Here is a 27,542-nt window from a genome sequence, read left to right as displayed (position 1 = left end):
AGGCTTGTTTTCTTGCAAAACAATCTCTTTTTGTGGGATTTAGGGACCGTCCAATAATTAAGTAAGTGATTTTATAATGAGAAGTTATAGTAAATAAGCATTAAATTTTGAAAACAAAAATATTTATTCTTAGTTTGTGTATGATCAATGCTGAGAATATACTCTGAGAGATTTAAGATTATAAATTCTCTCCTAGTATCATTTAAAAAGTATTTATAATTTTTGTATCTTAAACTCTTTTATTTATAAGTTTTTTTTTTTTTTGTCCAAGTAGAGAGGGAGTCATTTACATCAATATTAATATTGATGTAAGTGTCTTATTCCACGGTATTAATATTGATGGAAATATCATATATTTATAGGTGGCGGCCCTACATCAACTTGTACATGGCATTAATATTGATAAGATGAATTCTTCTAATTGATATTAATATTGATTTATATAGTCAGCTTGTAGAGGACTTTTTGTACAGCTAATATATAGAGACATGATGATACTAGATTCCTATATGTTATGTTTGTATCTGGAGCAATTCTTCATGAACACATTACAATGATAGCATAATATGAGCTGCATGCCCTGTGTTGATAGTGACTTGTGAGATATACGAAGGCAGAATTAAGAGAGCATGTTAACAGGAGGAGGTATCTCCGTTTCGGAAATGTCCCATGTGACTTCCTGTGACTTTAGAATACACATTAATGCAATTTGTGTGTGAATGCCTCTCTGCTTTGTAGGCTGAGGCCTATTTGTAATCGGTGCCCATATGTGATTGCATGACTAACAGCATCCCCCCACACTAGAAACTGTTGATGGAAATATATTATTATTGTACTTGTCTTGATGGTCTTTGAATGAAAAATATCGCTAGCCAGGAAAAAAGAAAATAGTGCATGGAATAGGATATTCTAAATTAAGCTTGATGGAAACTCTTTCACGATACTCAAAAGCTTCAAGGAGACCCTTTCCTCGGGTTTGTCTCTTTCTTTCTATCTCACCTTTATTCCTTGCTATTTGATTGTAGCAGAACCAGCTAGGAAGAAGGGAGAGAAGTTGAAGAAGAAAGATACCAGGGAAAGGGAGAATAAAGGTTGAATTCAAATCTCGAAAAATTGTGCAGCATAGGATAGTGTTCACCAGAAGGCAGGTGTTCCCGAATCGTTTCCAGTTAGACCAGTCTTAGGTTACTGATTGTATTTTAGCTAAGCAAGTTAGTGAGGTTAGCTCTTGGCATGCCTAAAAAATATGTAAATAGGAATCGTTACAGAAACTTGGACTGAATTTTTTAGATTGAGAATTAATATTCAAAGAAGGTAGACATTTTCTGATAGAAATACAAAAACAGGAAATAAGGAACCCGATGGCTAGGATTCAAGCAAAACACCTGGTTTTGAAACTTCTGGGAGCAATCCTGAGTGGTTCTCTTGTTGCGGTTTTAATTCTGGTTTTGGCGGAACCAAGTTTGACGCAAGAAGGTTCAAGGACTGGTGGAACCGAGTCTCATCGTGCAATGAGAATGTTGAGTCTTGTACGAGAAAAAGGCCGAGTAGGGTATACGCATGTTTGGCCGGTAAATCCAGTTTTTTATTAGCTTGTGATTTGCATATAACATTATGGTGTTTTATGCCGTTTTTTTTGTGGGTCTATCAGCATGTTCTGTTTGGAAGTTCGGACCACCTTAAAATAGTTTCTTGAGGTTTGCAGATAAACTCTCAGTCAATTGGGACTGAGGAAGTGATTTCTGATAGATTCATTCATTTGTTTATTATCTTTCTGCATGAACTTTTTTTCTTTTTTTATATAATTCGTGGAATTTGGAGTCACAGGAGATGAGATTTGGCTGGAAAATTGTGATGGGTAGCATAATTGGATTCTTTGGAGCAGCATGTGGGAGTGTGGGAGGTGTTGGTGGTGGTGGTATTTTTGTTCCAATGCTTTCCCTGATCATTGGGTTTGATACCAAATCAGCCACAGCGATGTCAAAATGTAAGTTGAAATTTATCTTTCCAGGTTCCAAAACACTTGACAACTTTCAGGATTTTCTAGATTTACTGAGCTATTAGGACTGCATATTGAGGTCAAAAGCAAACCACTCAAAGTTTTTCCCAAAGTTCCAAAAGAAGAATTAACTCTCAGTTTTACATTACCGTTTCTCAAACTGTTTTGGATTTTACGCTGTCAGGTATGATCACAGGAGGAGCAGCTGCGACCGTTTACTACAACTTGAAGCTGAGACATCCGACCCTTGAACTGCCCGTCATTGACTATGACCTAGCGCTTTTATTTCAACCGATGTTGGTGCTTGGAATTAGTATTGGAGTCGCTCTCAATGTGATTTTTGCTAACTGGATGATTACAATTTTGCTGATTGTTCTCTTCATAGGTATTTATAAACAAAAGTTGCAATTTTCTCTGCCATAATCATGGACAACTTTCTTGATTATAATACTTGGTGAGCTGTAGTGACGTCGACTAAGGCCTTCTTCAAAGGTGTTGAAACATGGAAAAAAGAAACCAAAACTAAAAAGGTAGTCTAAATTCTCTCCCTGTCTGCTAATTTACAGACATTCTAAATCTCGTAGGTTGCTAGTCTCACTTGTTATTTATATTTTCAGGAGGCTACTAGAAGCTTGGAATCTAATGGTTGGTGTATGAAATTCAACTTTTGGATGCTCAAAACTTCTTCTTTTTTTCCTTGCATGACTAATTTCTCCTCAATCAGATGACAGAAATGAAGAGGTTGACGGTGAACCTCCTCCTGGTGGCCCCACAGTTGGTGCTCAAACAGAAACCAAGGAATATAAAAGGGAGCAGGTGAGAGTACCTGTCTGTATTTCTTTGATATGCTCTTGTGGTTTTTCAAGCCTGACTTGTGTAACATTCTCAGGTCTCCATTATTAAAAATATTTACTGGTGGGAACTTGCACTTCTTGTTGCTGTCTGGTTGATCATCCTTGCATTGCAGATTGGCAAGGTATTATCTAGTCCTCGGGCTTTTCCTTTCATTTAATAGACTGTTTCTCTTTGCTTTTGCGTGTTCACGAGCTGGACTGAAGAGAACGCACCTGTCTGGTTGACACAGAATTACTCGACAACCTGTTCAGTCGCATATTGGTTATTGAACATATTGCAGGTACCTTCACAACAATAATTAGAAAGTAAACAACTGAAATTAATCCTGATATTCATGAAACAGTGTCATGTTTTGTTCTTGGCTTTAAGATCCCGGTAGCTTTTGGAGTAAGTTCATATGAGGCATTTAACCTGTACAAAGGGAGAAGAAAGATTGCATCCAAGGGAGATGCAGTCACAAACTGGAAGATACGCCAGCTTGTTCTTTATTGTTTCATAGGCCTGTTGGCTGGTATTGTTGGTGGGATGCTTGGACTTGGTGGAGGATTCATTTTGGGCCCTCTTTTCCTGGAGATGGGAATCCCCCCTCAGGTGAAATTTCCTCCCTTCGTATCAATTTGTAGAAGTAAAATACGAGTTTATTCCCAAACAGAAATATTGAAAATTCATCTACATAGGTGTCGAGTGCCACAGCCACCTTTTCCATGATGTTTTCTGCGTCCATGTCTGTCGTGGAATATTACCTTCTCAAGCGTTTCCCAGTTCCTTATGGTAACTTGCTTCGCTAGCCAAGTTCTCTGCTAATCAAAAAGCTATCATCAAGTTTAAAATGAGCACCGAGTGATTATCCATCTTTTTTATAGAAAAAACAACACTTGACTACATCATTGTCTGATGGCATACAGCTCTTTACTTCTTCGCTGTCGCTACTCTTGCTGCCTTGGTCGGTCAACACGTGATAAGAAAGCTGATCAGCATATTGGGAAGAGCATCGCTGATCATATTCACTCTGGCCTTCACTATCTTTGTAAGCGCAATATTACTAGGTATGTGTCATTTTGAACAGATGCACATTCATATATAGGTTACAAATACTTCCAAATTAAGATTCACTCAAGAATCTTGTCCTTGAAGATTCGTCATTGCTGAAGGAATACTTCTTTCCGAACAGGTGGTGTTGGCATAGCTCGCATGGTCAGAAGGATAGAGAGGAAGGAGTACATGGGATTTGAAAACATTTGTTCCTAGGGACCTTTGTCTCCAAAGTTTACCATTATTTTCTAGCTGAACTTGGCTTCTTTTATCCCCTGTAGGACCAGCAATTGGCAGTGCCCTTGTGCGCTAACACTAAATCTCAATTCCATTTTGCTTTATAATTTTTTAAATTGTCAATAAAACTCAACAAAACTGCAAGCCCCCTGTTTTTCCTCTGTCCACCCCCATTGGACACGATGCTCTTCGAAGAAGTCTGCATATTGATTCTTTACAGTATTTTATACCATGTCGATGAAGGTCTGCGTTTTTCAAGTTTGATTCCCAGGTTTGTAGTACAGTGCTTTGCCTTTTTGTAGATTACTGCGTATCTAGCTGCTTGCTCTCTTCTCCCGACTCTTCTACATGACATTCCTATCTCTCTGAGCAAGAGCCATGTAAGTTTTATGACTGCATGTATTCAGCTGTGATCTTCATTCTTCTGACAAAGCAATAGCTGTTTGGTGTCTTCAAGAACAACATAGCGTGATGATAAAAAATTTAAAATATATATATTACTTTTTGAGTTTCAGTTAGGAAATGTATTTTTTATAAGAATTTGAAATAATCGAGATTTTATTTACTCATTTAAGTTTATAAAATGTGCTTTCTAGAAAATAAAATTTTCTATTGCCTACGCATATCGAATCTAAAAAAAATAGTTGTTTGATATTTGTTTATAATGATAAAAAATAAGTTTTTTATTGAATCAGCCATAATAAATGTGTGATAAGTTAGAAAGTGTTTATGAATTGTTTTATTAGTTCTATTGCCTACGCATATATTATTGATTAGTTATGGATTAGATGATTTTTCTTCAACAAATTTTTTTTTTTTGTTTACATAAGAAATTATAATAGTAAATTGAAAAGTTAATGCATGTGTTTAATTAAATAAATTGAAAATTATTTGTACCAATAAATATTAAAAAAACCATTAATGATAACTAAAAACTAAATCAAAAAAATTAAAAAATAAATGTAGTTTGAGATATTTAATCTTACAATACAAGTCTTGTTCTCGGTTGTATTTAACAATTTTATTTATTACAATTAACTTTTTATTGAATCAAATGATAATATAAATAGACATATATATACATGAAATTAATTGAATAAAATCAAAAGGAAAAAATATTATGCAAGGTTAAACAAATTAGAAAAAGAATATTATCATTTTATGTGAAAAATATGTAAAAATTAAATAATATTTAATCAAATGAAAAAGTTAAGAGATAAATTTTTACGTGAATATCTGATCTCGAAACATGAACCATAAACATGAATCAGAGAAATGCAATTAATAACCTTGTTTTTTAAAACTAATATTTTATTTAATAAAAATATAAGAAAAAACACATAAGAAAATGATTAAAGAAAATTAAAGAAAAACTTAAAGTGAGACAACATGATATATTATCTTCTAATATCAAGAAAAAAATGTTAAAATCTTATTTGTAAATCAAATAAAAATTAGATGATATTATATTTAAAAATTATTAAAATATGTTGAAAAAAAACCAAAAACAAAAACCCAACATTGAAGAATTGAAGAAAGTAATTGAAATGAAAAAAAAAATAAAACAAAACGAAACACAAAAAAAAGGCTCATGAGCTTGGTTAAAAAACCCAAGTTTGTGAGTTTTTTTACATGAGCTAATTAGTTTTTTTATAGGATGTATGATTTATTATTTGCCTTTATTTATTTTAAAAAAAAAGTAAAATATATTATATACCTTAATAAAATCATATATAGCCTCAAATAATCCAAAAACAGGTTTATAAACTCAAAATCAACTTGAAACAGAAAAAACTTCTCAAGCTCATATATACCATTTTAAGCAATGAAAAGGCTAAAAAATACCTAGTAAAGACTCGTTTTATTGAATGAAATTTATTAATACCAAGATCGATCATTTTTCATGGTCTAAATCTATATTAATTAAGATGTTTTTTCTCTATCATCATAATCTAATGATTTTTTCTCCGCACACTCAAACTCAAAAATAAAATAAAATAAAATAAAATTTTAGAATGAAATTAAAATTTCAAAAATCAAAGGGACTAAAAATAAAATAAAAAAATATAAAGAACAAATTAATATTTTTTTTTTCAACTTGAAGTGGCCATGTATTTTCCTTGTTATTTTTTTTTCCTCGATCTTTTAATCCTTCACTTGTTTAACAAATTAGAGCTTATTAGCAATAAATCTTCACAGAAGAAAAAAATAATAAAAAATTCTTTGTGAAATTGCACAGTAAAAATATGAATATGTAAACGGTGGCACGAGGACACAATCTTTTCTATGTAGTATTTAGTGTTTTCTATATATATATATATATATATGAGTATGTAAACAGTGGTGCGAGGACTATATAACTATATATATATATATATATATATATGAGTATGTAAACAGTGGTGCGAGGACTATATAATTTGTTTAGTAATTTAACATTATTGTTATAATAAATCTCGTTTATAGGTTGTCATAGATAGTAACTATAATTATATTTATTGATATTTCTTTCTATTGTGTTTAAATGGTAATAGTGATATATCTCATATTGATGAAAAATGCCTAATTCAAGTTTTTTATAAATTTTTATATCATTTTTATCTTCTTCTTTTACAGCTTGTTAATTTCTTTTGTTGATTGAAATTGAGTTTGAAAAATTTCTATCCTAAAACTAAAATAAAAGGGTAATAAAAGATTTTAAAAATATATAATATATATTTTTTAATGCATATCTAATTTAAATTCTTAATTAGACTCAATTTTTTAAAAAAGAAAAGAATCCTATTATATCACTTGATTTTGTTATTTTATTAAAAGAAAAGTTTGATAAAAAAGTAGTAAGAGTTCAAATAATACATAATTGAATTCCTCTATTTTATAAAAGGTGATTTTATTTAATTTTTATATTTTCCAAAAAATATTCAATAGGTATCTTAGGCTAAAACTTATGATATGAAGAATAACTTAAAATAACATATGCTATGAAGTGTTAAACTAAAATGTTTTATGTGCATATATGTGGCTGTAGTGTATGTGTTAATTTTTTAATTGTTTATAAAGTATTATTGGTTAAGATTTAAATATATTTATACGTAGATAATTTATATATCTCACCTATGTTTTCGTTTTACCATTGCATATTGTATATTGATTGATAGCATGAAGGTGCCATATATTAGCAACATTTTACCTCTAAAAAAAGGCCAGCATTTTATTTTATTGCACTGTAAATGGGCTGGTCCAATACAATATGAGTTTTGAGCCCAAACGAAGCGATGAATGGGCCTGACATCCAAGTTATTTAAGTAGTAGCGTTTTGATTATTGCAGTGGTGACAGAAAAATTGAAGACAGTTGGTATTAAAAGAACTAGATGAAATATAATTGATATAAAATAAATATTTTGATAATTTATTAGGACTATAAGAGATAAAATGAAATAAAACATAGAAATTTTTTTTTGCTATTAATACACATTATCATTAAATTTGCAATATCTGAGACACTAAATAAAAAAAAAATTATTGTTTTATTACTTTAGTATAATGAATATTAATTTTGCTTAACTAGCTTTAAATAATAACTTCTCCGCTCGTGAAAATTATGTTACAAAATAATTTGTAATCATATTAAAATAATATAATTTATTTATAAAAAGATAATATAAAATAATATTTGATGTCCTGGGAAATAACATGGGTTAAATATACCAACTATTTTTGTGAAGTTGTTTGGTGCATTTTCGGGCTGCACAAAAATTATTTCCTGTCATGTTTAAGATTGTTTTAGTAAAGAGTTGTTTTTCCCATTAAAATAATACAACTATGTTTTTCCTGCACAAAAAAAGGCAAGCTTGTTCAATTCAACACATAAAGGTTTGTCTAATTAAATAAGGTTAATATATAAATAAAAATAATTATTATTATAATTTTAAAATTTAATTAAAAATTGATTGGAATAGTATTTAGATTACGAGTCGAGATGATCATTGATCTGGTAAACATTACAAAAAAAATTATTATTATTATAATTTTAAAACACGATCTAAGAATGAACTCAAGTCACAAGTCTAGTTGATCATTGATCTGGGTTAATGTAATAATAAAAATAGTTATTATCATAATTTTTAAATCTAACTTGAGGATTGATTTAGGGTCAAACATAGGTCATGAGTCGGGTTAATCATTGACTCAAGTCAATATAAATATAAAAATAGTTATTATCATGATTTTAAAACCTTATTTAGAGGTTGATTTAAAGTCAAACTCGAGTCATAAGATGAGTTTTTTATTGATTTGGATTAATACAAAGATAAAAATAATTATGATTATAGTTTTAAAATAATAATAAAGGATTGATATAGGATAAGACTCAAGTTATTGGTTGAAATGGTCAATCCAGTTAACCCAAAACGATGTAAGAATAAAAATAATAATTATTATAATTTAAAAAAATTAATTTAAAAATTGACTTGAAAGTAAGACTTAAGTCATGAGTCACGGGAATTAATTTAAATTAAGTCAAATTAAAATTAAAAATTAAAACAACCTTATTTCAACAAAAATATATGTAAAAAATCTAATATCAATGTTTTATCATGAGTTGATTGAGTCACAAGTTGAGCTAAATTTTTTAATAAGACTAAATCGAGTCAATCCATTCTATATTGTTTCTTAAACCCAAATTGATCCAAACCTCAAGTCAACTAGATTTTATCTAGTGTCCACCAAACATAAAATATAGTAAATTAATCAAACCATTTCAAAACATACAATTACAATGCAAAACAATTATTTGTTCAATCTAATTCAGTAAATATTATACAATAATTCAAACAATACCTAATTAAATTATATTTTTCTCCCAATATTTCATCCGCATTGTATATTTTTTTTTCTATTATCACTCAATACCTACCTCTTCATCACTAAATTATAAATTTACCCCAGAACATGACCAATTCTCTTTTTTATATATTATATATATTTCATATATTTTATTTATTATATTAATGTTTTAATAATAATAATAATAATAATAATTTTCTTTTAATAATATTACAAATCTCTCTTTCCTCTCTCTTGTTATATTTTTCAGGATTTTATATTTTCTAGTTTTCAATCTAATTGTAAAAATTAAGTTAGTTAAAATTAATAACTTATATCTGAATTTAAAAATAAAGATTGGATTTATGAAATATTTAAAGGAACATTTTTGAAAAACAAGATTTAACTCTCTTTGTACCTTCTCTTTACATGAGGATAGAAAATTCACTTTAAAAATTAAAAAAAATCTATATTTTTGCATTTACATTGGTAGATGTGTTTTTTTTTATACTTTTATCTGTATTTTTTTTTTGTCCTGAGAGAATAACTAAATATATAAATTAAAGAAATATAAAATAAATTTATATTTAGTATAAATTTATAGTTGATTTTTATACTTCTAAATTAGTAAGTACATAGAAACGTGTTTTATATGCTTTTATTTTCTCTAGATATTTTATCTTAAATAATAACCAAATTTATTTTACAGTACCGAAGAATAAACAAACAACAATAAATAAAATGAGATAAACTCAAAAACCTGATCCCAGAACAGTGTCAAAGCAGCAGCCAAACAGACCCTCAAAGAAAACCTTTCACTGTTCCTCTGGTAATGGCGGGAAAATCTAGCGCCGAGGGAGCATAAAACAATTAAAGGCAACACTTTCATTTTCGTTCAATCTGCTAAGAAAGAGAAGAGAGAGATGGAATTTAGAGGATTTCCTTACAAGCCTTACTCCATCCAGATTGATTTCATGACAGCTCTTTATCACTCCTTGAATCAAGGCGGCGTCTCCATCCTCGAGAGCCCCACCGGTCGGTCCTTCTCCCTCTCTCCCTCCTTCCTCTATATATATGTAAATGAAGTGGCGGAAGAGATGTTTGTGAGTTTTCGCTAATAATGTGGATAAATTTTCATGTTGACTATTCAAGCTCAGAGACCAAATCAGGGCTACTTTAGTAGATGCTACCATCTCTTAATGTTTACTAAGAAATGGGGTTTGGTTTTAATTAGGAGCAGGATTGTATTAAGCTCAGATGATGAATACCAACTTAAAATTTGATCTTTTTGCAATAAATTTGACATCTTTTTTTTGTCATTATAATATATAGGGACCGGCAAGACTCTAAGTATAATATGCAGTGCTTTGCAATGGGTGTATGATAGGAGGCAACAAGACAAGTCCACAGTACAAGTTCAATCTCCTCATCATTCAACAGATGATGCTCATATTGGCTCTGATGATGAACCTGACTGGCTCAGAAACTTTGTCCCCAGCAAAGACAATCTTACGCAGGAGAAGAAAATCAACAAGAAATTCGGTTTTGGAGGATGTGATAGGAGGAGAAATCGCAAGGAAAGTTGCAAAAACCTGTTTTCACGTGATTTGGAGGAGGAGGATTGTAATAAGAGGGGTGAGAATAAGAGTTCGCGGAAGAAAAATGATGGAGTGGAATTGAGTGATGATGAGTTTTTGTTAGATGAGTATGAAAGTGAAGAGGAAGGAGCTCTTGGAGGTGGGAAATCAAAGAGGAAGGCTGGTGGGGTTTCTATTAGTTCATCAAGTGATGACGAAGGAGCAAAGGATGGCTCTGATGGTGAGGAGGAAGAGGAGGAGAAGGCGTTCAAGATTTACTTTTGTAGCCGGACGCATTCACAACTCTCACAGTTTATCAAAGAGCTAAGGAAAACTCTTTTTTCCAATGAAATAAATGTTGTGTGTTTGGGCTCCAGGAAGAATTTCTGCATTAACGAAGGTACATGTATTATGTACTTTCTTCATTGAATCACTGCATGTGCGTTCCTGACTTCATTTTTTTTCTGGCTTGCACTCAGAGGTTTTGAAACTTGGGAGCTCTGTGCGTGTTAATGAAAGGTGCTTGGAGCTTCAGAAGAACAAGAAAAATGAAGTCTCCAAAATCAAGGTATATGTCAATCTATAAAATCGAACATGATGAGTGCATTGATTTTGGTGTTGGAAGCTCTTGTCGTATAGCTGAAGGACAACAGAGTACTTGTACTTCTTGGTACTTGGGATAGTAGTGTTGGAGGGTAATAGAGTTAAGGTACGATAACTTGAATGGTGCCAATATTTTCTGTTTGTGAAAATGAAATTCCAAAGGCAATGAACATGAGAGCTTACTCCCCCTGTCCCCTAAGTATCGAATGATCCATTTTTGTTTGGGGACAATTGGGCCTGGGTTGTGCAGCTGAAGTAACAAGATTTAGTCACAATAACATCATCAAATGGAAAGTGCTTAGTGGATGATATGAGGGACTGGTAGTTTCTGATGCATATACAGATGACCCCCATGTGAGACAATAAAATCTATTAGAGATTGCAACAATTACATGCAACTGTAGATGTTTTAAGGTCAAATTTTCTTGGTACAGCAGTTATATGCATTCAGTTTGTAATAAGCTATCCTATATCAGGTGCTTCTGGTGCATATGTTTCAGTATACATGGACTTGGAAGCCATCCTATATGCATTCAGTTTATAAGAAGCTATCCTATTTTAGGTGTGCTTCTAATGCATATTTTTCAGTATATAGAATAGGGAGCATTTGACCTGACCAACCAGAGATCCTTTTCACGGTGTGGTTTTTTGTACGAAAGTTTGAGAACAAAAACTTAGAAATATCTTGACAAGGTATGGGGGACTTTTCTTGCTGAGCTTGTTTCTGAAATGGAATCTTATCTTATTAGTTCAGAGGTTCCAATCCAGCCATAAACACCTCTTAGAACTATTCCATCCTCAGTCTATTCAGAACAATGTAAACAACATCTCCTTCGCTTGGATTAGAGAGTTTTTCTTGATTTTTGACTGATTACAGTGCTTGCGTGCAGAATTTCAGCACTGAGGGAAGAATACATCGAACCAAGGCTTCTTCTGGCTGTCCGATGCTTAGAAAACATAAACTACAGAAGGAATTTAGGATTGAGACATCTCAACATGGTGCATTGGATATTGAAGATCTTGTTCGCATTGGAAGAAGTATTGGAACTTGTCCATATTATGGCTCCCGAAGCATGGTCCCGGCAGCTGATCTTGTTGTTCTCCCCTATCAGTCTCTTCTATCAAAATCATCTCGCGAATCGCTTGGCCTCAATTTAAAGAATAGTATCATAGTAATAGATGAGGCTCACAATCTAGCTGACTCCCTCATCAGCATGTATGATGCGAAAATTACTTCATCACAGGTGCACAAACTGTCATCTCTCAAAAATTTGGATGTAACATATTGGTAGTTTATTGCATAACCTCCATGTGGATAGAGAAGATCCATTCCCTGGATAACTTGAGTTGGAATCCTACCTCCACTAACAAGTTTAAGCAATTGACTTTGATATAAGAAAATTGGGATTCAATTAGGTATTGATAACAAAGTTTCTGTCTTTACTCAGTTGGAGAGTGTGCACTCCCACATAGAGAAGTACTTCGCAAGATTTTGCAATCTCTTGGGACCTGGCAATCGAAGATATATTCAAACTTTGATGGTCCTCACTCGAGCTTTCCTGCAAACTCTAGATAACAAGAAGGATTTGAGTAATGGAAATAATTGCCAAGCTGAAGAAATAGCTGCTGACATGAAAGCTGCCTGTGACACTTCTATAGCCATTAATGATTTTCTATTTTCTCTTAATATAGACAACATTAATTTGGTTAAATTGCTACAGTATATAAAGGAAAGCAATTTGGTGCACAAGGTAAATGCTGATTACCCTTTTTTTAATCTTTGCAAACTAGTTTTACTCTCTACCCTTAGTGTTAATTATTCTCCTTTTGCCTTCCTGTTTTAAGGTTGCTGTGATTTGGTTTCACAGGTCAGTGGGTATGGTGAAAAGGTAGCTTGCTTGCAGGAAGGTTTGGCTCTCAATCATAATGGAGAACGTGGTGAGGAAGGAAGAACTCTTTCCAGTTTCCGGGCATTAGTGGACATGTTGATATCACTGACAAATAATGATGGTGATGGACGGATGATAATCTCAAAAATGAGATCAACATGCTCTGGGCTACAAGGAGGTTTCTTAAAATATGTTATGCTCACAGGGGAAAAGATTTTCTCCGAGGTTTGCTAAGAACTTGTTTTTTTGCTTTATTTGGATTTCAAAAATCACAATAAAAAACTTGGGCACTCATGGAAAGAAACATCATCCAGATTGTCGATGAAGCACATGCTGTCATATTGGCAGGTGGGACCCTGCAACCCATAGAAGAGACGAGGGAGCGGCTGTTCCCACGGTTACCGCAAAATCAGCTGCATTTCTTTTCATGTAGTCATATTGTCCCTCCTGAGAGTATTTTACCAATTGCAGTTTCACGTGGCCCTTCTGGTCAATCTTTTGATTTTAGCTACAGCTCGAGAAGCTCATTGGTTATGGTGAGTACTGCATAGATTGCAACCTCACATGTACTTCTCTGACAGAAATTGCTCTATGATGTTCTCTTGCAATGTGCACTCTAATTGACGCATTCATCTCATGTTTTTGAGGGTTGTGGGGAGACTTATGGGACTGTAGTTAATCATGTCTTCAATCATCTGAATTTGAAGTGGCATGCTTTGCATTCTAGTCCTAAGTTAGAGATACACAGTCTAGTTTTGCAGTCTTGAATGTGAAGAATGGTTTGTGTTTGGTAGAAATCTTGTTTTCTATATATCTGTTGTTTCCTTATTCACAAAATTCTTTTTGCAGAAACTGTGGCTAACAACATTTTTCTGAACAGATAGAGGAGTTAGGTCTCTTGCTTTGCAATTTGGTGGCATTTGTTCCCGAAGGGATTGTTGTGTTCTTCTCCTCATTTGAATATGAAGGACAGGTCTATGATGCATGGAAGAAGTTGGGCATTCTTGAAAGGATTATGAGGAAAAAGCATATATTCAGAGAGCCGAGAAGTAACTCTGATGTGGAACTCATCCTCAAGGAATACAAGGAAAAAATCGATGGATTGTCTAGTGGCACAAAAGATGGAGTACATCATAATGGTGCAGTACTCCTAGCTGTAGTTGGTGGAAAGATATCAGAAGGCATAAACTTCAGTGATGGGATGGGCCGATGCATAGTAATGGTTGGGCTGCCCTACCCAAGTCCATCTGACGTGGAGTTGATGGAGAGGGTGAAGTATATTGAAAGTTTGGGAGAGCCAAGCTGTGGTAAGCGTCCTGGTAATACTAGTAGTAGTAGTAGTAGTAGTAGTAGTAGTAGTAGTAGTAAAATTTCTGTTGGTGAGCACTATTACACTGGGGATGTTCAGACAGCTTTCAGTATCCTAAGAAGTTGCAGGCGCAGAGGAAAAGAATATTATGAAAATCTCTGCATGAAAGCTGTAAATCAATCAATTGGTGAGTGCTAGCATTGTTATCTGCAGATATATAAAGTTTTTTTCTTTTTTTTTGAACAACCAGATATATAAAGTTGGATATTAAGAGCATGGTTTATCAGATAAATCATCCCATATTGCGCATATGCTCCAGGTTTTAACCTGGGCTAACTTTCCCCTAAATCTGCAGTTTAGATAATTATCTAAAATCAGTGTCATGCATTTGCATCTAGGTTTTGTAACCGTTGTTCTGTTTTCTAAGCAAGAGAACAGAAATCTCTAGGACCATTAATTTAGTTCAGATTCTGGCCGATTTTAACGGTTAAATTATGAACTCACTAAAACACTGATGGACGTCACAAAGTACTTCTCAGTAAACTAAAACACCTTTGTTTCCCCTGCTCAGTATGCCATGCATAAAATTGGCTTTATATATTTATTTGGAAGATGTCTTTTGCCTGTTCTGACATTTGTTTTTTCTTTTTCCATGACTTGCCTACTTTAGGAAGAGCAATACGGCACATAAATGACTACGCAGCAATATTGTTGGTTGACATGCGATATGCATCTGACTCCTCGAAAAGAAGCTTCTCTCATCCAACAAACAAGCTTCCTCTGTGGATAAAAGATCGACTTGTTTCTGCAACCAACAATTATGGTGAAGTTCATAGGCTACTGCATCACTTCTTCAAATACAATAAGAAGAGAGAGTGCCAATAGAATGTGCTGGAGAAAGATCTACCAGCATTGAAGAAGCAATAGTAGAAAGGAAATTTTTCAAGGTTGGTGTTGCCAAAGCAAGATCCTGGGAGAGTTGAGTATGAAACAGGTGCTGATCTAGGGTCAGTTTTGCATAATGAATCCCCGGCCAAGAAAAGTTTTTCAAAGAAGGATATTGTACGAGGATAATTAGAGAAGTATTGTATTCACCTTTATTGAATACCATTTGAAGCTGATTAGGCGCAGCACAATAAACTGGAGATAACGCTGGCATGATAATGACAATCGTGGTCAGGTGTCAGTGACTTGGATCCATGATTAAACCATAAGATTCTGAAGAATGAACTAATGCCCACAAGTTTGGGTTCTGTCAAGGGACATGTCTTTCTTGTGTTATGTAGAGTGGACTTCTAGTTCTATAATTTTATACGGTTATGTGAATATCATGAAAACATATGGAGTTATCTAAAGAAGTTACAAATTCTTTTTCGGGCACTTAGGATAGATCAGCTGCTGATTTCAATTTGGATCAGAACCATTGGTTTCGTATGCCTCATTTTGCCTTCCAAATCATCGCAGGAAGGCAGCGCTCTTGACTTGTGTCCTGCCCTGTGATTGAAATATGAGTCTCTTTGTTCCCAAGCTTCTTGTTTTTATGACAGTTATTTATGAGTGAATGAAAAGGCTTGCTTTTGTGACGGTATGCTGTACGTGATGTAATTGTGTGAGTTAATGAACAAAGGAACTTTTTAACTTCTGTAATTTATTCAACTGCGTTTCATGGGCTTCTTCAAAATCTCAAGGAGGCTGCAGGACGACCATCGATCAAACACTGCAGGTTTGGAGTCGGGTTGTCATTGTGCTTTACTCTTCAGCATCGATTTGCTTGGACACTTAGGTAAATGCAGTTTAACTGAACCATTACAGAGTGGTAAATGAGCTAAATTATAGCCTGAACTGTACAGGGTTGCTTTGACTCATCATACATCAGCTTCAGATTTATGAATGAGGGTTGAGCCAACCATTTTAGAAGTTGCTGAATGAGGACTTCTGCTTTTCTAACGTGGGGAGGCTAAACAATGTTGTTTCAGAACAAGGCTCAAACTTTCATTCCTTCAAGGCTTGTCTAACAAAATTTACATCCCACAAGAAATTTTGATCTAATTACCAATTTCATGCACAAGAGCAATTAACAAAGGCTCAAGCTGTTCATGGTAGGTCGGTGGCAGGATTTGAACTCAGCTATTAAACCTGGACTGGCCAATTGATTCAGTGATCGGACCAATCTGAATAACATAAAAGATTGATCAGTACAAAAACTCGATTAAATCTAATCGACTTGTAACTTAGGTGAACCGTAACGAAATCTTTTTTTTTATGTATTTCTTATTCTAGACTAATTTTTTTCATATTTTTTTAGTTGGTTATTAACCCTATTCAAAGTTTACTATATAAATACTACTAGAATAATATTTTATTTTTCAATGTGGAATTTGAAAATTTTTAATATATATACTCTATTTTTAAGAAAAAAATTATTTTTTAAAATGGAATTTAAAACCTGTGTGTGTGTATGTATAAAAATTATGTTCACAAGAAAAAAAGTTATGGTTTTTTAATGTATAATAAAAAAAAATTTGGTTTAAATACTTCAACTTAAAAAGATAACATAATATTTTTCAATGTAAGATTTGAAGAATTTAAAACTCTTTAGTATATATAATTTATGTTTACAAGAAAAAAATTATTTTTTTAATGTAGAATTTGAAACCTTTTAGTATATATAGTATATGTTTACAAAAAAAAAAATTATATTTTTTTATGTGGAATAAAAAAAATTTAAAATATTTTTTAAACTTTATTATTTATAACATATATAGTTTATGTTCACATGAATTATCTTTTAATTTTTTATATAAAATATTAAAATTTCAAATATTTTTTTAAATTTTTTTAAATTGACTTGGGTTGAGTGCTGTAATTTATAATTTAATTTTTTGTTCGGATTAATTCAGGTCTGGTTTGGTAAGTATGATTTGAAATTTGGCAGCTGTGAGAAAATGACGACTCTGCCACAAAAATGCAAATGCACCTTGTCTTGATATTAACTGGGTGCTGGCCCTCAGGCACCAATGTCATAACACGTTCGGGTCCACGCATCTCTTGCATATAAATGCAATGAGAGATGGTTCCATAGCATGGGGGTTAATGGCCTCACGAGAATATCATCTCTTCCTATGTCAAAAAAAGGTTATTTCATATATTTCCACATCTAAAATGCGGCCTCAAAATGGTAACCAATACAACACCAGCATAAGCTATAAATCCTTATCCAAATTGAAATTCAAACAATCTCAAATTTCAAATAATGTCGAGGCTGATTTCTGATCTGAGGCATGGTAAGAGTTTGTGGCCAGAGGATAAGATATCCCTTTTCAAAGGCGCACCGCAGGCTTTCTGAAGGAGTGAGCAGGAAGGAGTCCAAAATTCAAAAAACAAAAAAGGGCTAGCTGCTATTATTTGGTACTTGAATGCATGGATTATAGGAATAAACCTTTTACACCAACCCACTACCTTTAGCTTTGCATCTTAATCAATACAGCTGCACTTTAGACTACAAAGAGTCAAATTATATAAAGCATTCATGATCTCTGTGAAGGATTCCTTAGTCTTCTATTCTCTTGCTCTTTATTTATTAAACAGCTTTTGCTGAGCACAGACATCTTTTTGTTTATGGTAAAGGCATAATTTGGATTTCTGTTCACACCAACTATTTACTACTGATTAGTAAGCCCTAATGCTTCAAAATGGCCTTCTGATCTATCATCTTAAGATCCAATGGTTCAGTGTCTCCCTTCTTGAAGAGACAGATGGAAGGATGAGGATAAAAAGAAAAGAGCACTGAGTGAAACCTTGCCTTTAACCCCATAGCTTTTATCTCTTGGTAACCTTGAGAACCTTCAGCTGTCTTTATCTCTCCTATCTGTACATGTGAAACGACATTCAGAGAAGAAAAGAAGCCAAGTAGAATAGAGCTGTGTCTGTTCTTTCAGTCAGAGCCACTAAGAGCTAAACGAGTCTTTTCTCTCTACAATACAATACTAAAACAACAAATGCAGCTAAGAGAATCCATTCATAAGACCACGAAATTCTTTCACAATGCTCTCCAAAACCTTAAGTCCATCTTCTTTGGTGGCTACCAAAGGCTGACCAAGCCTACTTCTTTCAAGCCCTTCTCACGCGGCAGCAGCAATGTGAAGAATTACCGGATAGATCAGTACTATGCTGATTTTTGCAAGGATTGGGAGTGTGATCTGGAAAAGGCAATGAAGGGAGAGAGCAATAGTTTCATGGGGTCAAAAGAGCCTGTGAGAGATGAAGATGTGAGTGATGAAAGTGAGATGAAGCTTGTAAACAGTCCGTCGAGGAAGAATGAAGGAGGAAAGGAAGAGAAGAGTAAGAAGATTTCCGAAGTACAAAAGGCGGAAGAAAAAAGCTCAAAGAACATGAATGAAAGCGGTTGTGTATTAGCACAGAAGATGAAGGAATTGGAAATGATGGACGTGAGTGATGTAGAACATGTTTTGGATGTAGAAGAGGCACTCCACTACTATTCTCGTCTCAAAAGCCCTGTGTACCTTGACATTGTCGACAAGTTTTTCACCAACATGTATACTGAATTTTCTGTTCCGAAGGCCTCTGCCAGCACCAACAGTTCATAGCGAAGACTCGGATCAATTAGGTTATAGATTCTAATGTTCGTGTGTTGTTTCTTTTGCATATGGATTATTTTCCATATTAATTTTCCTGTTCTGTATTCGTCTGAGTGTGTCTAATTTACACAATGATTTTTGATATTCATCTCTGTAGAATGTTGTTTACCTGGATTGCCATGCTTAAGCCTGTCTTTTTACTCAAGGACACCAAACATGCTTCAGATACTTACGGGCTGTGCATTGTTAATTTAAATATCTAGCCATGAATGTTTTTAACATATTCTTCTTCAAGCATCATAAGTGTTTTTTTATGGTCCTGACAGACACCTTCACTTTTATCTCCACGTAAAAGGCTTATCAGGTTTAATCAAATAGGATATCACACACCATGTGGCTATAATGGCTGAAATTGAAGGTCTTTTGAGTCTATTAATGTATTAAACCATCAGTTACCTAGAAAAGCATCACTTCCACTGGCAGCATTTGTTCAACAAGTAAAGAACAGCAGGTTGCTCATGATTTGGGTACTGAATTTAAAAGGTAACAGCACAAATCTATCCAGGTTTTTTTTGAACATTTGAAGCTACTTCAGAGGCCGAATTAAAAAGAGCGCTAAAGCCAAAGAAAAAACAGCATAAAGTAGGACAACTTGTACAGTCTCCTTCACTTCCTACTATTCTCTCATGCCACCTTTGAACAATGGAGCCGGACCTGGCCTTTTGATCCTGTCAAGACTCTTGAGATTCGAGAGCTTCATCATTGCTAGGGCAAAGTCTCGGGGGAACAAGGAGATGTCTGAAGCATATGCTCGTACCCAAATACCAGTATCTATACCAGCCATTAGCTGCTGGTCGGATTAAAGGATTCCTTTACCTTGCAAAAGACTGCGGTAGTACAACGTGCCAAAATCTACTCCTGGGCCCTCATAGGCCATATTCATTTCTGGCTCCTCCAGTGAGGAAAGCAGTGAATCTTCGAAGGAAGCTGATGAAGGTGTTGATGATGACGGTGGGGAAGAAATTGAACCTTTCAAGGAAGGTGATGGTGCTGACAATGATGATGGGGAGCCCCTCATTTCTTCTGCCCTGGACGATGAAGATAGTGATCCACTACAGGAAAGCGAAGGTGCTGTTGATGGTGACATGGTGCCATCAAAAGAAGTCGACGGTGCTCGTGCTGGTGACTTGGTGCCATCAAAGGAAGTCGACGGTGCTGGTGCTGGTGCTGGTGCTGGTGCTGGTGCTGGTGCTGGTGCTGGTGACTTAGTGCCATCACAGGAAGTCGACGGTGCTCGTGCTGGTGAGTTGGTGCCATCACAGGAAGTCGACGGTGCTCGTGGTGTGGCTTTAAAGGAAGGCGATGCTGCCATCGATGAGTTACTGTCATTGCATCTAGATCTCTGGAGGTTAAGAAACCCTGTATCCAGAGAAGGATCGGGCTTATTAGTCCTACCGAAGTTGTAGAGACGGTTCTGGAAGAATTTGCAGTGGATTACTCCTATGCTGTGACCACCTGCAAGCAGGGCAAGGTTGCAGTTAGAAGCATTCAAATCTTAAGCTGTTGTATTTTTGCAGCAAGAATGCGTGAGAGAGAAATAACCAAACTATTCACGGAGCAGAAGTTGGAGATGATAAATTACCGGCACCACCAGCAGGAAAGTGAAGCATGTTAGGTAGAAAGCTATTCATCGAAACACAAACCACTACCAGTTCTTAGAGGGAGGCTTTGATTTTGCATGTATTAATTTCAAAAAAGCATTCCAATAAACAGGGAAGATTGATGGAACAGCACAGTTATACTTCTGAAATGTTTAGCCCTAGCCTTTCTTCCAGTTTTCTACTAGAGCATGAAAAATCACCTCAACTGAGCCCTGCTTTTGCAGAAGCATCAGTTGAACTAATGTCATTTTATTCACAGATGTTAAAATTAAAACATAGAAATAAGAAAAACATCAGATGATAGCAGGAGAGAAGAGGAAAGCATAGATGCTGGTAAGAGCAATATAGGAACAGAGATATATAAAAAGATTTCTGTGTTCCTACATATGGTAAGGAAAGATTGGTACCCAGGAGAATGACAGTTTCTCTTTCATCAAAACCCCTAGATGCGAAAGATGCTTTCGGATAGATCAGCACTGGGTGATGGAAGCTCAGACATTGCCACATCTCGGAAAGCATGGATAGCATCCCTCCTGCCAGTATACAGTGGACAGAATGGACCATCAGCCTGAAATTCAAAAATTCAATAATAAGATTATGAAAGCAGTGAAGGAGAAATAGGAAACAGAATGATGTTTATACCTGAACAACACCTTTCTGGCTGCCAAAGCAACGATATCAGCACAAGAAACAACTCCTGGGCACACCATTTCAATCTCTGATTTGATTTTGTCAAATATATCAAATCCCTTCAAGTTTTTATTGGGAGGAGAGTTTTTCTCGGAATCAATGCCTGTAGCAGCATCCAACAAAATCGATGCATCACACCCCTGAAAAGATTCACAAAAGAACTCAGGTCTACTTGTAATAAAAACGAAGATCATTGAAACATAGACGAAATTTTACTTATTCAGAATCACTTCAAATCTGAAAGCTTCCAAAACAAAAATCCACAAGAAAGAACTTAACATCTAAGTAGTCTTCGATCAAGATTTGTAAGCAAACGATACCATGAAAGAATTGCCAACCAAAGCTGAAAAATTAAAACCTTCGTCATACTAAATGATGAATAAATAAGCAGTGACTGAACCCCTAGGAATCAACAAAAAGAAAGATCCAGATCATCTACCTCAATAAAACAATCATGAAACCCGAGCCTTAGAAGAGCAGGAGCTACACTGGAGTCGACTTTGTAAAGCTCATGAACCACCTTGTGAATGATTTTTTCTGCCTGTGAGCACGAATCACGATAGAAGTCATACTCAAGAGACCAGTTTGAATGCCATGACACTTCTTCATCGTCTTCCATAAATGTCAAAGGTGACAAGAATACGGAAGGAAAGGAATCCCAAGATGAATATGTTCATTTCACTGCAGTTTTTGATGATGACGAGCTCTTCTTGATCTCTGCATTTTGGTTCTTGACAGAGATCAAAATGCAAAGAATGAATACAAGAAAGCTCAGTTTCCTCATGTTTCCTAGTTTAAAGATCGATGTCAACATCTTCTCTAGCTCTTTCCTTCAGTCTCTCTCTCTTTCTTACCTCTCTTCTCTGTGGTGTTTCTTCGTTTTTGACAGCAGAAGAGAAGAAAGGGTTGCCCAATTCTTTTAACAGAAAAGGATGGGAAGTGGCGGGAAAGGGAGTCTGATACGACTATAATTACCTTTTTTGCCTGAGAGTTAGTTAAGACTGTTTGAGTAAGAATTTGCAATGGGCAAAGAACGCCCTTGGATTGGTTAGGACTTTTATATTAAGGTTTAGATTGCTTTTTTTTTTTTTCATCAGGACATTAAAATTATAAAAACAAATACTTAAAAAAACATTAATTTAATGTTTTATCAAGGAAAACATATCCAAAAAAAATAAAAGTTATTATAATTCCAAAACTTTTATTTTTTTTGAATTCAAAGAAATCTTATATTTAAAAAATATATTTTATAAATTTAAATAAACAAGTAAAATTCTGATTATTCTAAATTTTTATAAAAAATACATGTTTTAATTTGAATTTGACTTGAGACTTGTTATGCAGATATCCAGCACTTTATATTACACCACGTCTCTTTGGGAACCTGTAATTCCAAAACACTCAAAACATAACTTGGTATAGCAGCAAACAAGAGTGAGAAGCAATTTTACATTAATGAATAGAAGGCAGGAAGTATTTAATTTAATTAATGAATCTAATTACATTGCTCCATAGCTTTACAAAAGCATGCCATATGGGCATGCAAACCCTATAGCTTACTTATAACTTGTTGGAGAAAATGAGAACGAAAAATTGTAAACAGTATCATGTGAAGGATCAACGGTATCCTTTTGATCTCTCAATCTCCAACCCCTAAAACCACATAGAGCATAATGGCCAGTGAATCATCCAACAAACTGCTGCATGAGGTGCCAGATTTCGAGCACTGCGTAACCAAATCCAAAACCAGGCCAGTAATATTGCAATAGCTAATAAAAGAAGCATCCATTAGTAATAACTGCATGCACTTCCACATGAATCTAGTTTCCAGAAGAAGTTACTAAAACATTATGCTCCTTCAAATGCTTCTGGAAGTGTGCCAGACGATTCTGTAACAGCAGTATACCTGCAGCCTTCTGAGAAAGAATGGCATTCAGTCTAGCAACGTAACCATCGAGCTGATTTCCTGGTTGGTCTGCTTCAACCAACAGGTTCATCTCCTGCAAGATTGAAAATAGCATTTATATTCACATGTAGCAAGCCCTCGGACATTTTTTTTCCCTTCAAAACCAATACTAATAAATGAATGAAGAATGCACTGGCCAGACCACAGACCTCTCTCACGATGTTCATAGTCTCTTCCACTTGTTTTCTATGAGCATTTACAAGATCCTCCTCTTCCTGAGAGCATGCAACAGAAAATAATGTTAGCAAATTTCAGTTTCAGCACATTCAAAGAATTTATGCATTAAGTAATTATTCTTTTCTAAATCACCTGTAGCAACACATTCAAATCATTATCTGAATGGGAGTTCTTGAGATTAGATTTCGGCATATCCCTCCATTTTGTCTGGGCATTGGGTTTCTGTATTTTATCCTCTGATATGGAAAGATTGTATGGCTCTAGCTTCCCATTCTCCTTCCATATTGGTTTCTCCTGTTCATAAGAATCTTCTTCTGATGCATCAAAATCATCTCTTTCATCTTGTTCTGGCCATGCATCATTTGCATCGTCCTCAAATGTGGATGCAACAGGTAAAACTGAGGACAAGGGAACAGTAGTTGATTCCTTTAGGTTTAAAGTTGAGGTTAATACATCCTTCTTAGAAGCGTTCCCTTTTGAAAGGCTCTTCACCCTGGAGTGAAAACTTAGCAAATTCAGTATGAAAGATTCACAACAGATTAAATCGTACGATAAACATTTCGCAACTGAAATCATTTTCATGTACCTGTCAGCGTATCTCAAGGTGTTAAGAGTGTGCTCACATGATCCTGAGCTTGGTGAAATGCATGATATCATAACAGTGCGTGAATTGCCAACAAAAGAATCCCTTAGAACCTCAGTTAATTTACTGCCTCTGAAAGGAATATGACTCTTGTCATTGTCAAGTGCCCTTATGCACTCCTTTAATGCAAGTAAACTCTTATTAATCTCTGCACCTTCCATCCTGCATCATATATATGAAACAACCAAATTAAACAAACCCACCCACCCAAATTAGAGAAAGGTCAGTAAAGCATATAAAGAAAGGTCAGTAAACCATGAACTGAACACTAGAGATGAAAACACTATGAAATAGAATTCAACTTTACAAGTCATGAAGTGGTGAAAGGGACAGATTACATAAATAAAACACAATAGAAAACACTGAAATATCTACATTTCTTATTGCCTTGTAACTATATTATTCCCTAAGGATAATTTTATTATCAGGCAATTGATTAAACAATCCCTTTTTTATTGGCCAGTTGTTCAATCCAGTATGATCAGTGAAAATATCAACTTCTACTTCCCTAAGATAATGCAAGGCTGCATATGGAAAAATATCTCATGCCAAACACTATTTCTGACTGGTACACTGAGCTCCATATGCATTATATTCCTGAGTGTTCCTCACTATCATATTATGAAACAGAAACCTTAAATTGCCCAACTTGTCTGGTCAACAGTGGCAAAAAAAATACCACAAAGATAAGAGAGTGGACATACCTTGTTTGTTTATCATTATCTGTGGTATCTGCACCACGCTCACTTCCTGCAAGATCTATGAAGGAGAGCTTGCCAACGGGGCGTGGAGGCTTTGACTCATTGCCATCAACTGATCTCTTGATAGCAAGCTGTAGTATGGCATGTGAACGGGAGGATTCTTCATTTGCACCAGTTGTGCCAGTACTTCTTGTAGCACTTCCCTTCTCAATAAGGTCCTTAATGATCTCTACATCTGATACTTTGTACTCTTGCAAACCCACAATACAAACCTGCTGCTTACCATCCTCTCTCATGCAAAGTTTTCTGCACAAAGAGACGTCTCAAATTTAAGCAAATTCAGAAAGTGAAAGTATGTAAAAGAAAAGTAAAGGGCAGGTCAACTAACTTCCGGTCACTTAGAAGATCATATAGTTTTCCTCCGTAAATTTCAAAGAAGCTCACAAATAGCTGAAACCCTTGGTTCCTGTAAGTATGATGCATCAACCTCAAGATATCTCGAGATGCTTTAAGGGGCAAAGGCTTCATGGTATAGGTTTTTCCGCTCCCTGAATGAAGGGGAAAAAATTAAGCAAGCTGGTTTTACAGCAACAATCTAGTTGTGTTAAATGATATGGGGTCCTCACCAACATGGGTGGAAGACGTTATAAACTAGCAGGTGCAAACAAAATTTGTGAATTTTGATTTTAATAATTTTTGAGCAAATCACTGTGATGTGAGCAGGTCATACAAAATGAAAAATACATAAAGCAACAAAAGAAAATACATAATGATAAAGTCCAAATTGTTTATCCATCAAGTCATCAACCATCGTGATAAAGAGAAGGCACAAAACATATCAAAGTAGGTAATTCAAGAGCAAATACAAAAAACATTAATCCTCAGTACAAAGTCACAGGATTATGGAATAAACTTGCCAAGAAAAGTTATAAAAATGTAGAAAAGGAACACAATAACAAAGAATTATTATATTAGAATTTGCTAGGTTCAACAACAACAAAAAAAAAAGTGTCCGAAAGCAAGCATGTAAAAGCATCCATCTTATATTTCAGAGACAGCAATTCACCTGTTTGCCCATATGCAAAGCAAGTTGCTTTGGTCCGTTGAAAAATTATTGGAACTATGGGCTCCACTGTCTCATGATAAACCTAAAGAGATTAGTAAATCCCGCATAAGCTATGAGAGCACTAGCATTATTATGAAATTCATTAGTTCATTATGAAGAGAATTTTCCTCACTTCATCATTCGAGACCTCCTCATTGAGCACTGCATCAAAGACAAATTCATGCTTCTCAATGTATTCTGTTAGGTCAACCTGTTGAATATTGATATCCAGAATTACTACCAAGTCACTTATCATAGGAAAAAACTCTACAAGTCTTTAGAAGAATTATTAATTGAAATATCAATAAACAACAGGGGAGAGCAAAGCATCAAATTGAGCAAAAAATGGACAAATCAAGGTTCTTACAGATAAGGCTAAAATAATCATTAGGGAGAACTGTGGCCATTAAGATTGCATTTGAACCTCTTTTCTAGTTGTTTTATGTATCTAATATCTACTCCTAAATGTCTTCATTGATGAATCTGGCCCATCTATTTTGTTTGATGAACTTCATCCTGTGTTAATTCATTTGATATTGTCAAGGACCAACTGGGAGACAAAGATCCTTGATCAGCTGTCATTGATTTGACCTAATTATTTCTCTGACCTCTTCAAAAGTGTTATAACAGTTACCTTAAGTTTAGTCTCGTGAACTGTCAGAGAATTGGAGTGCGTGTCTATAATATCTTCTTCATTTTTTGCCAGTTCCTTTTTATTCAATGGTCTCTTGCGCACCTGCATTTGAAAACATCACTTTTCATAACAATTAATGTTTAAAGACATTCTTACAAGCAAGTCAGATGCTGCATTAAGAAGAAACATCATTAACATTGCCAGTAAATCAAGTTCCTCTATAAATGAAATGCGGAGAGAATTATCAAGGTTCACAAAGCTGCCAACAATGGCTAACCTGGAAAGCTCTGTATTTAAGACAACAGGGAGATGTCAACAAATACAGGTTAAACGAAACAACAAAAAAAGAAACATACCACTACTTTGATCTTTGCAACAGAACTTGTCTTCTCTTTGTCTGCAACAAAGCTTTTCAGGAGGTTGTTATCAGGCAAGCCAGGAGCTCTGCCAGTTTGTTTATTGTTTGAAATGTAAGGGTAAGAATCATCAAAGCTTCTTCCTCGAACAGGATGAAAAAGAGAAGAACCATCATACAAGCCTGGAACTTGCAACTAACCATGAAATACAGAAAGCTTAGCATAAAAATGGACGCAAAGTCATAGCACCAAACTGCATTGTGAAATCCCAAATCATTTATTCAAGACTAAGGAGCAAAGCGTATTGTGTGAGCATGTGATGGAGAGCTAAAGAGCCGGCACTATATTATCATTGTTTCTTGATGCAACGACATGTATACTACCTTCAACTTCTTTTCAAAAGTTTGTGCGCATGTCAACAAAACAAAGAAGATTCACCTTTTCATTCTTTAATTGTATATTCAATTTTTGGAAAATCACAAAATCCATGTAATGCAAGTGTTTTCAGAATATCTTTTAGAAGCACTAGTAAATCTGAAAGTAGCTAGAGCATCGATTCTTGAAACAGAAGAGTTCGATAGTAGTGCAAATATTCAAGCTGAAATTCATTCCATATTGGTAAAAAAGAACACATAAAAAAAATGGAAAAAGTAGAAGTTTAATTGATCGGAAGATAGATGCAATT

General features: G+C 34.6%; 4 protein-coding genes and 1 pseudogene across 7 annotated transcripts in view; 3 read left to right on the top strand and 2 right to left on the bottom strand.

Moving 5' to 3' along the window:
• The first annotated feature begins 497 nt into the window (after positions 1–497).
• Positions 498–4,279, top strand: LOC105116005 (uncharacterized). Of its 3 annotated transcripts, none has more exons than XM_011013133.1 (13): positions 498–564; positions 940–1,571; positions 1,828–1,987; positions 2,184–2,384; positions 2,465–2,529; positions 2,617–2,644; positions 2,724–2,815; positions 2,889–2,975; positions 3,084–3,134; positions 3,224–3,445; positions 3,532–3,625; positions 3,760–3,900; positions 4,026–4,279. In XM_011013133.1, exons 2-13 carry the CDS (start codon positions 1,362–1,364, stop codon positions 4,100–4,102), a joined length of 1,428 nt encoding a protein of 475 aa, XP_011011435.1. In that variant the 5' UTR covers positions 498–564; positions 940–1,361; the 3' UTR covers positions 4,103–4,279. The 3 variants fall into 3 exon arrangements, with proteins under 3 accessions (XP_011011435.1, XP_011011433.1, XP_011011436.1); XM_011013131.1 differs by lacking the exon at positions 498–564 and having other exon boundaries at positions 583–974; positions 1,347–1,571; XM_011013134.1 differs by lacking the exon at positions 498–564 and having other exon boundaries at positions 583–974.
• A 5,451-nt stretch (positions 4,280–9,730) lies between these two features.
• On the top strand, positions 9,731–15,910 carry LOC105116004 (RAD3-like DNA-binding helicase protein). Its single transcript, XM_011013130.1, has 10 exons — positions 9,731–9,983; positions 10,281–10,925; positions 11,005–11,093; positions 12,019–12,372; positions 12,577–12,879; positions 12,997–13,242; positions 13,332–13,553; positions 13,898–14,336; positions 14,385–14,513; positions 14,997–15,910. Exons 1-10 carry the CDS (start codon positions 9,872–9,874, stop codon positions 15,209–15,211), a joined length of 2,754 nt encoding a protein of 917 aa, XP_011011432.1. The 5' UTR covers positions 9,731–9,871; the 3' UTR covers positions 15,212–15,910.
• A 1,915-nt stretch (positions 15,911–17,825) lies between these two features.
• On the top strand, positions 17,826–19,205 carry LOC105116003 (uncharacterized). Its single transcript, XM_011013129.1, has one exon. The coding sequence runs from the start codon at positions 18,325–18,327 to the stop codon at positions 18,931–18,933; it is 609 nt and encodes a 202-aa protein (XP_011011431.1). The 5' UTR covers positions 17,826–18,324; the 3' UTR covers positions 18,934–19,205.
• A 176-nt stretch (positions 19,206–19,381) lies between these two features.
• Positions 19,382–22,111, bottom strand: LOC105116002 (putative Peroxidase 48; annotated as a pseudogene).
• Positions 22,112–22,660: 549 nt separating this feature from the next.
• LOC105116001 (kinesin-13A-like) overlaps positions 22,661–27,542 on the bottom strand; it is a 6,071-nt gene continuing 1,189 nt past the window's right edge. The window contains exons 3-12 of one of the 2 annotated variants that reach the window (XM_011013128.1): positions 26,858–27,052; positions 26,502–26,603; positions 26,001–26,078; positions 25,829–25,910; positions 25,151–25,310; positions 24,766–25,068; positions 24,005–24,223; positions 23,551–23,911; positions 23,391–23,456; positions 22,661–23,275 (exon numbers count right to left, since the gene is read on the bottom strand). In XM_011013128.1, the coding sequence (XP_011011430.1) occupies positions 23,096–23,275; positions 23,391–23,456; positions 23,551–23,911; positions 24,005–24,223; positions 24,766–25,068; positions 25,151–25,310; positions 25,829–25,910; positions 26,001–26,078; positions 26,502–26,603; positions 26,858–27,052 (1,746 nt within the window). In that variant the 3' untranslated portion in view covers positions 22,661–23,095. Of the gene's footprint in view, positions 23,276–23,390; positions 23,457–23,550; positions 24,224–24,765; positions 25,069–25,150; positions 25,311–25,828; positions 25,911–26,000; positions 26,079–26,501; positions 26,604–26,857; positions 27,053–27,542 lie in introns of both variants that reach the window. The other variant, XM_011013127.1, reaches the window with a different exon arrangement.

This window comes from Populus euphratica, unplaced genomic scaffold (genome assembly GCF_000495115.2).
Source record: "Populus euphratica unplaced genomic scaffold, PopEup_1.0 scaffold827.1, whole genome shotgun sequence".
NCBI classification, from domain to species: domain Eukaryota; kingdom Viridiplantae; phylum Streptophyta; class Magnoliopsida; order Malpighiales; family Salicaceae; genus Populus; species Populus euphratica.
This window is presented reverse-complemented; position numbering and strand designations above follow the sequence as displayed.